Source organism: Colletotrichum destructivum, chromosome 4, assembly GCF_034447905.1.
Source record: "Colletotrichum destructivum chromosome 4, complete sequence".
NCBI lineage: Eukaryota > Fungi > Ascomycota > Sordariomycetes > Glomerellales > Glomerellaceae > Colletotrichum > Colletotrichum destructivum.
Genome location: NC_085899.1, coordinates 1569389 through 1582371, shown reverse-complemented (window position 1 = coordinate 1582371; position 12983 = coordinate 1569389). Strand labels below are relative to the sequence as shown.

Here is a 12983-nt window from a genome sequence, read left to right as displayed (position 1 = left end):
GTGAGGCACGTGCATTTCCCATATCGCAACCAGCCGGTTTCAGGATTCTCACATGCTAGCTGAAGCTTGGGGCAACACGTACTTAGTGGCCCGTCAATGCCAGTGCCAGTGCCGGCGAAACAAAAAAAACACTACTTTCTTCTTCTTTTTTCTTCAAATCTGAAGACAAGGTCGGTTCGTCTGAATGTGAGACACATTCGACGACCACCTCATATACCATTAGTATGGAAAAACACCTCGAATCGTGCCGGAACTCCACTGTCTTGCGAGAGCTTTCCTTCTGCGTCATAGTTCACTGCGCTGCGGGGAGCAATCAGTCACTTGGGAATGGAGAGTGCTGCTGCCCCCTTGCTTCTCCGTGTGGTTGCTTCAGCCATGTTGTCTCTTCCCGCCACGTCGACGCCCCACATGTTGTGGCTTACACAAGGTGCACTTCTTGAAACGGAAGTTTCCCCACGATACCTAGCCAACGTGGCGTGGTGGTGCTGTTCAGCTTCAGTCCACACTGTCAGCTCCCTGGATACACAGCAACTCAGAAACGACTGCCATGTATATCGATACAATTGAATCAGTACCAATGGTTCAGTGGAGACATCGAAACCACCGGAAGAGATCGAAATCTAATACTCGCAGATCATTGAACCTGTCGTGCCCAGCATGCCCGCGAGAAAGGCAATGGGCAACGTCTAAAGGGACGGACTCATCAACGGCAGTCCAGCCGCGATATCAGCCTCATTCTTTCTCCACTACTCCTGAAGTCGTGCGTACCTCGACCGATCACATTGAACTATTGACATATTGGGTAAGACAAAAATGCCAGAGACAATTCTTCACTAAGTCTTTGAGGGTAGTGAAGAGGAACAGCCCACTTGAATGGCCGGGAGACCTCTACCTCAGGGTGTCTTGAGTGTGGATAACTTCAACTGTTCAAACCATGCATGCACCGGGCAGTCACACTTCCAAGCGACAGTGGAGCCGCCTCTTATGATGGAGTCACTGCAAACAATACGGCAAAAATGTACCTTAAACAGCAAAATCATCTCTCCCGATGCGAGGGTCGAACTCGCAGCCTTCGGATAGCTATAGCCAAGCCCAACCTGAGCTCTGGGCTAAAAGTCCGACGCTCTGACCAATTGAGCTAACCGGGAAACTAAAATTCGATGCATTCATCGCTGTTCCCAGTCTCTCAAAGCGTAGACGACGCCATCAGTTGGGCATCGCCACATTTATGCTCGATAACTCCAAGGCTCGACTCCAAGCAAAAGCCGTAGGTACACACACACAGTGCCGGTGCGGTGCCGATGCAGGGTTAAGGAAAAGGGCAACAGAAGCAACGCTCAAATCAATCGAAACCACTCTAGCTCGTTAATGGCCATCAGCACATAGGCTGTATTATAGTGTTCTTGTGCGATCCCAAGAGGGGAACGAACGCCTTGGCTACGTGTCTCGTCTCCGTCAACATAGATAAATACGCCGCGAGGAGGGGTCTATCAGTGTCACAATGTCACGATTGCGAAGCGTCGAGGGGTCTCTGGCGTGAGATGAGTGACATCTAATCACTGGTCCACCATGCTGGGAACCAACACCGAGGGAGGGGGTCCACGATAAGCAGAAGACGGAAATTATCTCAGCAGCTGACAGACGGCACGTGTATCGATGAGAACCCCCTATACGATGATACGTCAAATCTACCTTCCGTCCACAGCCGCTAAGCCAGGCCGGCGAATAACCAGACTCAGCAGATGGGTTCTCAACTTTCTGAAAGAGCAGGCTGGATCCCTCCACGGGATCCTTCCAGATGCACGGCGCCAAGTCCCACTCTCCGCGCTCCGAGGAGCGTCATTAGTTCGCCTTGAACTCGTACGGCGCAAGAAACCATACAGAGGACATGAACAGGAAGCAAAAACATGAGCCGCCCTGAACAGCGGCACCTCCGGCCCCAAACAGGCGTCGCAAACAGCCAAGACCTTGTCAGTACCTACTCTATCACCTGTTGAAGGGTAGCAGTGCCAGGCTCCGCGCAACGTTAGCGGCATTACCTTCGGTGTCCCAATCGAGAACAGCGGCCCACCCCTTCTAGATTTTTGGATGTTTGGATTGGGAGGGGTACCTGGGTATGGTGCAATCAGGCCCCCTGCCCCTAAGGAAAATGAAGAAAGAAAGGAGAAGAAAAAGAGGGTCAGTGCTACCTCTGATAACGACATCTGGACAGCACGCATTTTTTGCTGTTGTACGGATACCATGCCCAACGTCACAGTGTGCCGTAAGAACTGGAGCAACCACGGTATCTGTGAAATACCTTCCCCACTAACCCACAGCAGGCGACTGGCTGGCAGTCGCAAGCGTAATGCTTGGCTCGGTGCCGAGACCGCAAGAAAATCAGATTCGCGCCCCTCCACGTTCCATCCCATTGGCATTTGGCTGACGTCCAGCAGTCCTACTGAGCACCTACTCCGAGGCGAGAATGTGCGGCGACGGATTGCTCCCATTCTTTCTGATTCCCATTGCCGCACACTCTCACACTGCCTCCCCAAGGTCACCACCATAGACGCCCGCAGACTCATTCCGAGTACTCGCTCCGGTCCACTTTTTTTGCCCTTTTATGTTTTTTTTCTGACAGCCTCGTGCTGCTTTGCTTTGCCAGTCCGCTCTGGTACTGTTGCCGATCTGCCGTCTGGACTTCTGTCAGTACCGGTATCTCTCTCTGCCCTACCGAGGGAAAGGGGTGACTTGCCAATATCAAGGGCCTAGTAGCGTCACTCTGGTCATTCTGGTCACTCTCCAGACCATCCCACGTCCACGTCCACCACATCCAGTTCGTCGGCAAAAACAAAATAAAAAAAGGGCCCCTCCTCCCTTCCCGTATTTCCGACCTTGTGCGTGCGCCTGGTTTGCTTCTTCAATGTCAAGCTCTTCGGACAATCTGCAAATCTGAACCTACCAACCGCTGAACCCTCGGCCAGCCAGCACCGCCGCATTACAGGTACACCACACTACACCGCGTACACTGCACATTACCACCCACCGACCGCATCTTATCCTGTCTGTTAGACCGCCAGCTTTCCCTGGAGGACACAACTCGACCGATCCGCTCGTTCTACCCTCCGCAAACACACGATGCGCCCGGGACCATGTTGACAACATCTCCCATCGTCGCCAGCTCCGCCAATGCCTCGCCCAACAGCTTCCACTATGCCCCTACGCGATCCTCCCCGCACTCGTCTCCTGCCCGGCTTTCGGCCCCTCTGCCGCGGCGGCACTCTGCATCCAAGTCCTCCCCATCCGCCACAATGACCTCACCCTCCTCCCAACCACGCCCGCGACAATATGTAGCTGTCGACGCCGGCACCCAATATTCCCCCATGGAGTCCTCGACCCAACAGCAGGCACAAGATGCCGCCGTTGATGTCGCCAACGCTCCGCGCGCCTCGGTGCCCGCGACGCTTGTCGAACCCCCACAAACGCCGCGTCCCCAGCTGTTAGACCCGTCCGCACCGCACTCGCCGCCGGCAACGCAATCACAACCGCACCCGCAACCCCAGGGCGTCGTGGCCCCCGTCATCCGCGATGCCTCGGCTATCATTGCATCACCTGGCAAGCGGCGAAACTCCCAAGACCCGGCTGTCGCGCAGGCGGCGAGCGCGTCCGTCGCAGGCGAGTCGTCGTCGAGCGCCGCCAAGCGCCCGAAGCCCACGGCTGGCCCGCCGAAAATCCTGCCGCAGCGCTATGAGTTTTGCGGCGTCGAGGACATGGTTGTTCTGATATCGCACATGCTCTCTGAGCTGATTGAGACCAACGACGCTCTCGCCCTTCGCTCCGGGAGCCTGACTCGGTTTCATTCGAGGTGAGTAAAAGTTCTTCCCTTTTTTGCCTCCCCCCTCCCTTTCTTGATGTAGCGCTCACCAGCCTTTTCGACCAGAACCGCACCAAGCATCTCGGTCCTTGAATACCTCAATAGATTAGCCAAGCATGCGACGCTGACGCCGCCTCTACTGCTATCTATGGTTTACTACATCGACCGTCTATGTGCATTATATCCAGAATTCACAATTAACACACTTACCGTTCATCGTTTCTTGATAACGGCTGCCACGGTTGCGGCCAAAGGCCTGTCAGATCTATTTTGGAACAACACGACGTACGCGCGGGTAGGGGGAGTGAGGGTCGCCGAGCTCAAGTTGCTGGAGCTTGAGTTTCTTTACAGAGTAGATTGGAAAATTGTCCCAAACCCTGAGGTCCTTGTGGCATATTATCGCGGCCTCGTCGAGCGCTGCCCTGGCTACGCGCTACAAGAGGAGGAGGCAGTAGACTCGGACGAAGATTTTGATGCTGTTGATGACGATGGGTCGACGGAAATTTCAGATGGCGTCGGTGACGACAGTGGAGACTCGCCGGAGGAGGAGAGCCCGGCCAAGTCTGCACATGGCGAAGACGCAGTAGGGCCGTCGCAGGCTGCGTAACCAGGTCTTCACGAAGAAGGCGTATTTCACTGGTCATTTCTGTTTTAAAATGGGTGGGCATCACTGCTGCCTCTAGAGGCATGGCAAAGCGGCGTTTGGTCGGATGGGATGTTTTAAATGTTTATGAGTGATAGCGGTAATGAAATACCACACTTTTTTGAATCCCCAATAAGGTATGGGATTTGATTCCACTTGGAGCGTTGGGTTATTTGTGCTTTAGATAAAATGGTTCTCTCTGCTGTAGGTAGCGACATTTCAAAACCAGCTCGGTTTCTGAGGCGTGGCACACTGGGCAATCAACTGGACATTCAGCCGAGCAAATCCCGACCAACAGCACAGGGCCCGTCCCCATCGATCCTCCCCTCCGCATTCCATCATTATTCTCTTCAGCATCTCTTACGCAAACATACGCCTACACCCCTCGAATACCAAGGCGCTGGCTCCGGAGCGCATCCACAAACACACATATACATAATCAGGCCACGCATTAAAGAGAAACGTCTCGTAACCATGCGCGCGACAACCCTCCTCTCGGCGTTCTTCGCCGCGACCCTCGCCGCTGCGGAAACCCGCCTTGCAAAGGTCTACATCGAGCCTGTCTCGCCTACGCCGCAGACACCCGCCCTCCTCGCTGAGATCGAGTACGATGCCAAACGTCCCGCCGACGCGAGCGTCACCTCCTACGAAGCCCCCGACCTCTCCGCCGGCGCCAATGACGGCCCGGTCCCGAAGCTCGTCCGAATCGGCATCTTCGACCCGTCGACATCGGAGTGGACCTCGTCAGTGTCCGTGGCCTCGACGGAGAACTTTGACAAGGGGTACGCGCCCAACATCATCCTCAGCGTGGACGGCGTTTCCGAAGAGGTCGTGGGCGCCGGGCTCAAAGGCGTGAGGATCGATGCAGGCGCGACGAGGGATTTCGGCCCCCAGGCTGTTATGCGAGTCAGCGTGCAGGGAAAGACGCCTGAGTTGAATAAGCCGGTTATTCTGAGCCCCGAGGGTAGGAAGGTCGTGCAGGAGGAGAAGCCGTTTTGGCTCAAGTACGTTGCCCTTATCTTCGAGGTGCCCGAGAACCGGGGGTTGGGAGAGGAGTTGCTAACGTTTGCGCAGGTACTGGTGGGTGATTGCGATCATCGTGTTAATGACCGTCACGGGTGGAGGAGACGGAAAGTAGAGGATGGCTACGAAGGATACCCAACAATCGATGCTTTGCGTTCTTCACTCGTGCATTGCGAGTCTCTCTCGTAAAGAATTGAAACCCCGACAGACAAACTCGATTGTGCCTCATTTGGCGGAACTGGTGACATTTCCAAGAGAGCGACTTGATCCGACTTCACATGCAAGGTCCTATATCATAGTATCGTACCCGGCGAGCCCCCTTGCGTTGTTTCCATGCCCAACGTAGTTCGGCAGTCCGGCACTATCACGCAGTCGCTGTTTGGCGGAGAGTCCACGTTGGGGAACGATGTCTACTTTTTATCATACCTAGGAGAGGAAACTACTTTTAGCGGCGGATTTTCACTATTTCAATGTGACCTTTTTTCCACTTCAAGGTGTCAGAAGCACCTAGCCGGTTCCTTTTCCGAGCAGCGGGGCGGTTCATGCCTAGACTCACCTCGATACCTCTCAACGATGAAGCTCCCACAATGTTGGAGCTGCTCGAGGGGTCTGCGGCACAGGAAAGGACGGAAATGGTACGTGCACTACGGCCTTAAGCGCTAGTCCATTACTAGACTAGCGGCGCTGCCTAGAAGACACCCACGCGCCTGAGTGGCATGCACACCACACCACGCACGAATGGCCTGCGCAGTCTTAAAAAGCTAGGACCTGCCTGGACCGGGGAAGGTACGATCGGGACTGATAAATCCATCGCTTGCCTGCGCGGCCTGAACCTCCACTTTCCATTCTCAACCTTTGTTCACACACCCACCTTCTTCTCCCACCTACACCCACCAGCAATACAATCAACCGCCTTTGCAATAGCGTGTTGCCTCGATCAGTTTTCGCGCAAACTCAACCACACAAACCAAATCATACCCGACGAATTTCGACACAATGGCCGCCGAGAACGAGAACATCGCGGCTGCCGTCCCTGAGGAGACCAAGGGCAAGGGTAAGGCTGTCGCCGCCGAGGAGCCCGTTGAGAAGAGCGACGCCATGGAGGAAGATGAGGAGTCCAGCGATGAGGAAGAGAACAACGAGGTACCTTGATACATCCGTTGTCCTTATATGTCACTCTACGCCGAAGCTAACACAATCACGACAGGTTGCCGAGGCTGGTAAGACAAACTTGTTGACGTGAACTGTACTGCAATCGTGTGACTGACGTACGGGAATTGCAGTCGAGGAGGAGGACGGCATGGAGGAGATTGACCTGAACAACATTGTCGAAGGCGGTCGTCGCACCCGCGGCCGTGTCATCGACTTCGCAAAGGCCGCCGAGGAGAACCCTGCCGAGGACGACGAGGATGACGAGGACGACGACTTCCAGGCACCCGACGACTCCCGGATGGATGAGGACTAGATCAGCGAGAATTTCTCGTTTCTCTGCTCGTCACCTCTTCTTCTTCCAGCCGTGCTTCACTTTCACGCATAGGAAAACGGCTTATCATCATGACGGTTATGGTGGAAACGACAAATACGCACTCACGAGCGCATGCAAAAGCAAAAATGGAAAACGGGGTTTACATAAAAGTTTTCGAAACCCAGGGCTTTGATATCATCTTGCATGCCCCGCATCATCGACGACAAGGACTTGGTGGTGGTTGGACATGTGGTTTGAGCCGGTGGAATTCTTGCTTTTGATCGGCATTGGGACGAGTTGGTGCTCTACCGTCTGGGACCGCCCTGTCTTTGATTGGTTGGGAGGTCTACTCACTCTACCGAGCCGCTCAGTCCGTGATGTCACTACCTTGCCTACGAGTGCCATGGAAATGAAGATTATGCGATACTGAAAGAGCCCCGGTGATTATGTATTTGCTGTGGTACGTTGATATCGCGGCGTGGGGCATCGCGGATGTAGAGAAGTGGCGCTGCGGTCCTATCTGAAGTGCCTGTGTGCTTGTGTGGGAGGAAAAAAGAAACAGGGGCTTTCTCAATTCACGTCAGCTCGACGGCCCGGAGAGCTATGAACCTGGTCATTATCAGTGGGATCGCTAATTGTCGAAGAAAATTAAGAAGTATGTTAGGTGTAAGCGAACAAGCTCTGCCTTGGCAATGCTGTCTATGTACTCTCTCCCTCGGGGATTTGCGTGCTGCAACTTTGCAGCACGCAAATAAGACGAACAGGAACCGCGTCTCTCGCGCAGGGTCTCGGCCGGTAAGATACATACCCCAGGTACCTAAGCCAAGGTGAAACCGAGACAGTGATGTCTATAGAAGACTGCCAGCTCCGTTCTTGGCCAGCGCCGGACCCAGTGACATGCATCCGCGCTTACATCCCCATCCGACAATGTGTCTCTATCGCAAACCGACTTTTTAGGTTCGTCACCGTTTTCGATTGGATGGTGAGACGACACATTACCTAAGTTAATACACGTACGTAGGTACACACATACATGCAAATAGATATTCAAGGAGATGGCCGTGGCGAGGGACCAGCATGGGGACGCTCCGATACGCTTTTCTCGTCTCCTGTAAATTGGACCTTTCTCGGTTCTCCCTACATAGGTAGGTAACCAGGCACTTTACGCGATAACCTTTTTCAATCCACGCTACGCGCTTCACTTCCCAACGACTCGTCTCACAAGAGACTCTTGTCGACGACACTCAGTCCTCCCCTTTCCCACGCATGAATTACAGCCCGGCTTGTTTTCTGCTACCCACCGCCGATCCCGTCCCCTAATACAAGAGACAGGGGCTGAACGGACCAAGCAAAACGTCAAAAAAAAAAAAGTCAAAGGGGACCGGCCGCTAAAAAGACAAACCAAAGATCGCCCAGCCGAGACTCGACATTTACAGTTGACCTTAGCTTAGAGTCTTAGCCACTGGCATCTCTCGGCGAACCCACCCTGGTCTGCAGCAGCACAGCCGACCTCGAATGACAAGCCAAACCAACCAGGGGGTGAACAGAAGACACAAAATAAAAAGTTACCGTTCGAACGCTCGACAACCAGCGACCCCCTTTTCAGGCTCCTGGTAGCTGCTCCGTCCGCCCCGAGACACCACGGACGCCGGGTTTCATCATTCGAGGCCGAAGGAGACAGTCACACAGTTTGCACGCCATTTCTGGCGACGTTTTCAGGGAGCTTCGTTGCTGAAGCTGCTGCTGCGCGCACGACGCGACGATCCGGACACCATGTCTTCAAGGTGCGTAGTGGTGCATGGACTCTGACGCGGGCATGCGACGCCTGTTCCCCATGCCTCAGGAGCTGCATTCTTACGTTGGCAACGGGGGACACGATCGCGGATGACTCAGGACGGTTATGTGAGCCACGGAATCCGAGTCGGCGCATGGGGGAGACTCTGAAGGCGACGATGACGTCTCCATATCGTGACCTCGCCCACAACCTTCCCCGCCCCTGAACGCCCAGCGACGACTTTCCCCCTTTGCGCGAATGATCGCACATTGAAACAGACGCACGAAGCTGACCTTGATCTCCCGCCATGCACAGATTCGGCGCCTCCTCTCTGCACCAGCGCGACTCCCGCAGCGCCCTCTTCGAGGGCTACACCGGCGACAACGGCCGGCGACCCGTCAGCGCCTCGCCCTCGGGGCTTGGTGGTGGATACGGCTACGGATACGCGGGAGGCAGCTCGCCGCCCGCGCCATCCGTGGGCGGGAGCCATCTCGGCGTCGACGGGGGCCGGGGGTTCCGGCCTGCGACGCCGAATAAACGGTACGGACACCCTACGCCCGGGAGTGGAGGTGGCATGGCAGCTGTAGCAGCGATGAGGGATAGAGAGAGAGAGAGAGAGAGAGAGAGAGACATGGTTCACGGCGACAATATGCTGACGGGTGTCGATATGTAGGGGCCAGTATAGCGACGCCGTGCTGAACGAGCTCGAGAGTCAGAATGACGCGCAGGTCGAGGGCATCATGGGCAAGGTCAAGATCTTGAAGAGCGTACGTCTCCCCCTCATCCCCCCACCCACCCTGGAGGGATGGTTGTCCATCCCAGACGAGCTCTTGTCTTGGAAACTGACAAGCGCCCCGACTGACACCTCGCTCCGCAGATGACGGTAGCCATCGGGGACGAGATCCGCGAGTCCTCGGCGCTCGCCGAGAAGATGAACGACACCTTCGACTCGACGCGCCTGCGCATCCGCGGCACCATGAACCGCATGCTGCTCATGGCCGAGCGCACTGGCGTTGGCTGGAAGGTCTGGCTCGGCTTCTTCGCCGCCGTATGCTTCATCTTCATGTACGTGTGGCTATTCTAAGAAGGCGAGAAAAGCACGGGTGGGGACAGAGGAAGAAGAGAAGAAGAATTTTACAAAGAGAAAATCTCAAACGCAACCCGGTGTCTTCGAACAAAGAAACGCCGAGGAGAGGTGTATCAGAAACAACTTGCTATGGGAAGGGTGATACACGAGAACCGTATCGAGGCTCACGGGACTGCCGCCCATGGTTCCAATATATAGTAGGGCGGCGGTATGCTACCTATATGCGCGGGATTCCTACTTGCAACACTTACCGGGAAGAGGTGAAGCATCCATCTCGAAGAAGTACCAGCGACGGCATGCGGCGGGCTTGGTATCGGTTCGAGGTCCGAGAAGGGGGGCTCAGCTCTGCGTGTGAGGCGTCTCGAGGCGTCTCCATGTCAAGTCGTCCAACCTAGCTTCACCCACCCCACGTCCTGGGATCCGTATGCCAATCGCAAGCGGGAGATCATGAGAGAACGAATGGCAGGGACGACGATCACGAGAAGGGCGTTCCCGCACGCATCGAAAGGGGAGCTGGGATCATGGTGTGGTTTGCCCATCAAGAGAAAGGGTTAGGGTTATGCAAGCTTGGCATCAAGTGGGAGAAGAGAGGTGTCTGTGGTTGTGGATTGGTTTCTTGTTCACTGACGGTACTGGGAAGAGGAAGGCGAGAAATCTACTCATTTCCCGTTCCTTTCTTCTTTTCCCTTTCTCTTCTTCGTAATAACGTGTATGCTGTTTAATGATGTACTTTCTTGGCTTCCAAGGCATAAGACTTCACTGTCCTGGTATGGGCCGCTTCGTAATTCGCGGTGCATGCTATACAGTAACATGAAATAAAAACAAAAGAAACAAAGGGAGGGTATCATGATTCATCCCACTCAGCATTTCCCTCTCTCCCTCTCGCTCACTCGCCCTCGGTACTGAACGTCACCAGTCATCAACGCCTGTAGGCCCTTACGTTCGGACTACTATCCATCATGCTGCTCCCATCCGCGGACAGCAACCCGCTGAGGTCCAGACTGCTCCTCGGCGCCGCCGCGAGGCGTAGCCCCCGCCCGCGGTCCCCCGTTGGACTCAGCGGCGCCCTCAGCGGCGCTGCCCTCGGCGCGAAGCTGATGTCCCCTACATCATCGTCGTCCTCCTCCTCGTCGGAGGTCGCCCCGCGTGCATCGCTGCTGCTGACCATGCTCAACTCGGCTTCCGAGTCTGTGTGCTCGTACACCCCGCTTAGATCTCTGGCCTCAGGGATCTCGTCGTCCAGGTCGGCGTCCATGTCCATACCCAAGTCGTCGTCGGCGCCGACGCCTTGGCCGGGGGCGAGGAGGTCCTCCTCGTCGAGCATGTCGCCCTGGCCCGAGGCCTCGAGCTCCTCTTCTGCGCCGTACATGTCGTCGCCGTCGACGTCGCCCCGGGCCATGGCCTGTCGGAAGGCGTCGTCGGCCATGCGCATCCTCGCAGCGACCAGCACGTCGCGTCTCTCGCCCTCATCCTCATCGACGGCCGTCGCATCGTCATCGTCATCGTCATCATCATCAACCTCGTCATCGTCGTCGCTGCTGTTGCTGCCGCCGCCGCCACCACCGTTATCAATGATACCGCCCTCACTACTCGACAGCTCATCCGCCATACTGTCCTCTCCGCCATCGAACCCGAAACTTTCCTCGGCGTCCGGGATCTCGTCGTCCAGGTCCCGCGGCTCTTCTCCCTCCTCGCCCTCGACAATATCCTCGAGCCCGTCTTGCCCCGCGGCCTCGGCGTCGGCGAGCTCCTGCGCGAGCTGCTCCCGCCTCATGGCCTCGGCATGCTCCTGCTGCTCGCGCAGCTCCTCCCGAATCTGATGTAGGCTCTTGGGCACGCCAGGGGGCTTCAGCCACGTGCTGCCAAAGTTCTGGACGTGCAGCCGGCGACGGTCCATCTGCTGCTCGTCGATCCGAAGCCGTGCGAGCGCTGATCGTTCTATGAGCAGCTGACCGGCGCGGCGCGAGGACGAGCTGTGTTGTTGCTGCTGTTGTTGGGAGGGGCCGCCATGATTGTTGTTGTTGTTATTGTTGTTTTCGCGCTGGTCGTGGGCTTCGAGGAGGGCGGCTTGGGTTACGGGGTTGCGGGAGGAGGTATACCAGATCGAGTGCGACTGTTTGTTTGCGACGGAGTCAGCCGGATGTTGTGACGACAGGGACGTAGCGGTGGGGGGAGTATTGCGGATGAGCTTACGTCTCGTGGCGTCAAGTCTGGGAGAAGGCCGAACATGGCTGTCTACCTGTCCATGCCAGAATTGAGCAGCGCGATGGATTGGCGTGCGGTTCTTGTGGCGTATGTGTACGGTGAATTGACGTCTCCTCGATTGAATTGGCGACGATCGGTAGCTGTTGAGAGCTCTGTTGCGATCAAAAGAATCCCCGCTGTAGATGCCTGTTGCGAGGTTGCACGAGTAAACATTTCGTCGAAGTACGTACTTGCCGGGGCGGGCAAGGGTCTACCCCACATTGGCAGACGCGTCGCGCCTAGCGCGCTTAATCCCTGCTGCCAAAAGGTCACGATGCTTCATTGCGGGCGCCAGAAATGTGGTCAACTGCCATCTAATTCAACGACACCTCTTGGACACTGCAAAACGACATTCACGATGCCCTCGTCGCAGTATGAGGTGTGGATGGCCTGGAGCTCTCCACCTCCGTGGGAGTAGGTAGGCCAACTAGGACCGAATCTGGCCGCCCCGCGCTAGTCGGCCGAATTGACTGACTCTTCCCCCTCTCCATCTCTCCGTCTGCGGCTTCTTCCACCGCCACGATTGCTGCCTCACCTTATTCTCTGACCACAAAACCAGCCTTGAGCTGGCGGCACCTCTCTGGCTGCTGCCAGGTTCCATCCAACCTACGTGGGGTCCAAGGCGGTTACGTCTCCTCGGTTCCAGTGTTAGTATTTCTGTGAGGTAATGGCAATACATGGGTCTCCAAGTGCTTCCGTGTTTCCGCCTCCTTTTCCCTTTTCCCTTTTCCCCTTCGCCTCTTCCTCTCCTTCTCTGCGCTTGTGCGACTCTGCGTCGTTGATTCGCAGCGACGGGGAAATGAGGGAGGGACCAGCGCGCCATTTGCCCCGCGCCGCTCTGGTAAGTCTTTTGTCGGGAAAAGTCGGAATAGCGCTGACATCGGAGTTGTTGGC

The 12983-nt window shown here is 55.9% G+C and overlaps 6 protein-coding genes across 6 annotated transcripts; 5 read left to right on the top strand and 1 right to left on the bottom strand.

Annotated features, from left to right (window-relative positions):
- The first annotated feature begins 2520 nt into the window (after positions 1–2520).
- On the top strand, positions 2521–4591 carry CDEST_06400 (Putative cyclin PHO80, Cyclin-like superfamily). Its single transcript, XM_062922559.1, has 2 exons — positions 2521–3844; positions 3920–4591. Exons 1-2 carry the CDS (start codon positions 3132–3134, stop codon positions 4458–4460), a joined length of 1254 nt encoding a protein of 417 aa, XP_062778610.1. The 5' UTR covers positions 2521–3131; the 3' UTR covers positions 4461–4591.
- Positions 4592–4970: 379 nt separating this feature from the next.
- On the top strand, positions 4971–5634 carry CDEST_06399 (uncharacterized protein; the record flags this gene model as incomplete). Its single annotated transcript, XM_062922558.1, has 2 exons — positions 4971–5500; positions 5571–5634. 2 exons carry the CDS (start codon positions 4971–4973, stop codon positions 5632–5634), a joined length of 594 nt encoding a protein of 197 aa, XP_062778609.1.
- Positions 5635–6325: 691 nt separating this feature from the next.
- Positions 6326–6812, top strand: CDEST_06398 (uncharacterized protein). The gene is made up of 2 exons (XM_062922557.1): positions 6326–6662; positions 6727–6812. The coding sequence occupies exons 1-2, from the start codon at positions 6516–6518 to the stop codon at positions 6760–6762; spliced, it is 183 nt and encodes a 60-aa protein (XP_062778608.1). The 5' UTR covers positions 6326–6515; the 3' UTR covers positions 6763–6812.
- A 1-nt stretch (position 6813) lies between these two features.
- CDEST_06397 (Putative histone chaperone domain CHZ) lies at positions 6814–7047 on the top strand. Its single transcript, XM_062922556.1, has one exon. The coding sequence runs from the start codon at positions 6820–6822 to the stop codon at positions 6982–6984; it is 165 nt and encodes a 54-aa protein (XP_062778607.1). The 5' UTR covers positions 6814–6819; the 3' UTR covers positions 6985–7047.
- Positions 7048–9065: 2018 nt separating this feature from the next.
- Positions 9066–9842, top strand: CDEST_06396 (Putative target SNARE coiled-coil domain, BET1, SNARE domain-containing protein; the record flags this gene model as incomplete). Its single annotated transcript, XM_062922555.1, has 3 exons — positions 9066–9298; positions 9432–9525; positions 9636–9842. The coding sequence occupies 3 exons, from the start codon at positions 9066–9068 to the stop codon at positions 9840–9842; spliced, it is 534 nt and encodes a 177-aa protein (XP_062778606.1).
- A 901-nt stretch (positions 9843–10743) lies between these two features.
- On the bottom strand, positions 10744–12075 carry CDEST_06395 (Putative anaphase-promoting complex subunit 15/mnd2). The gene is made up of 2 exons (XM_062922554.1): positions 12039–12075; positions 10744–11958 (listed from the first exon to the last, which is right to left on the bottom strand). Exons 1-2 carry the CDS (start codon positions 12072–12074, stop codon positions 10765–10767), a joined length of 1230 nt encoding a protein of 409 aa, XP_062778605.1. The 5' UTR covers position 12075; the 3' UTR covers positions 10744–10764.
- Positions 12076–12983: the final 908 nt, after the last annotated feature.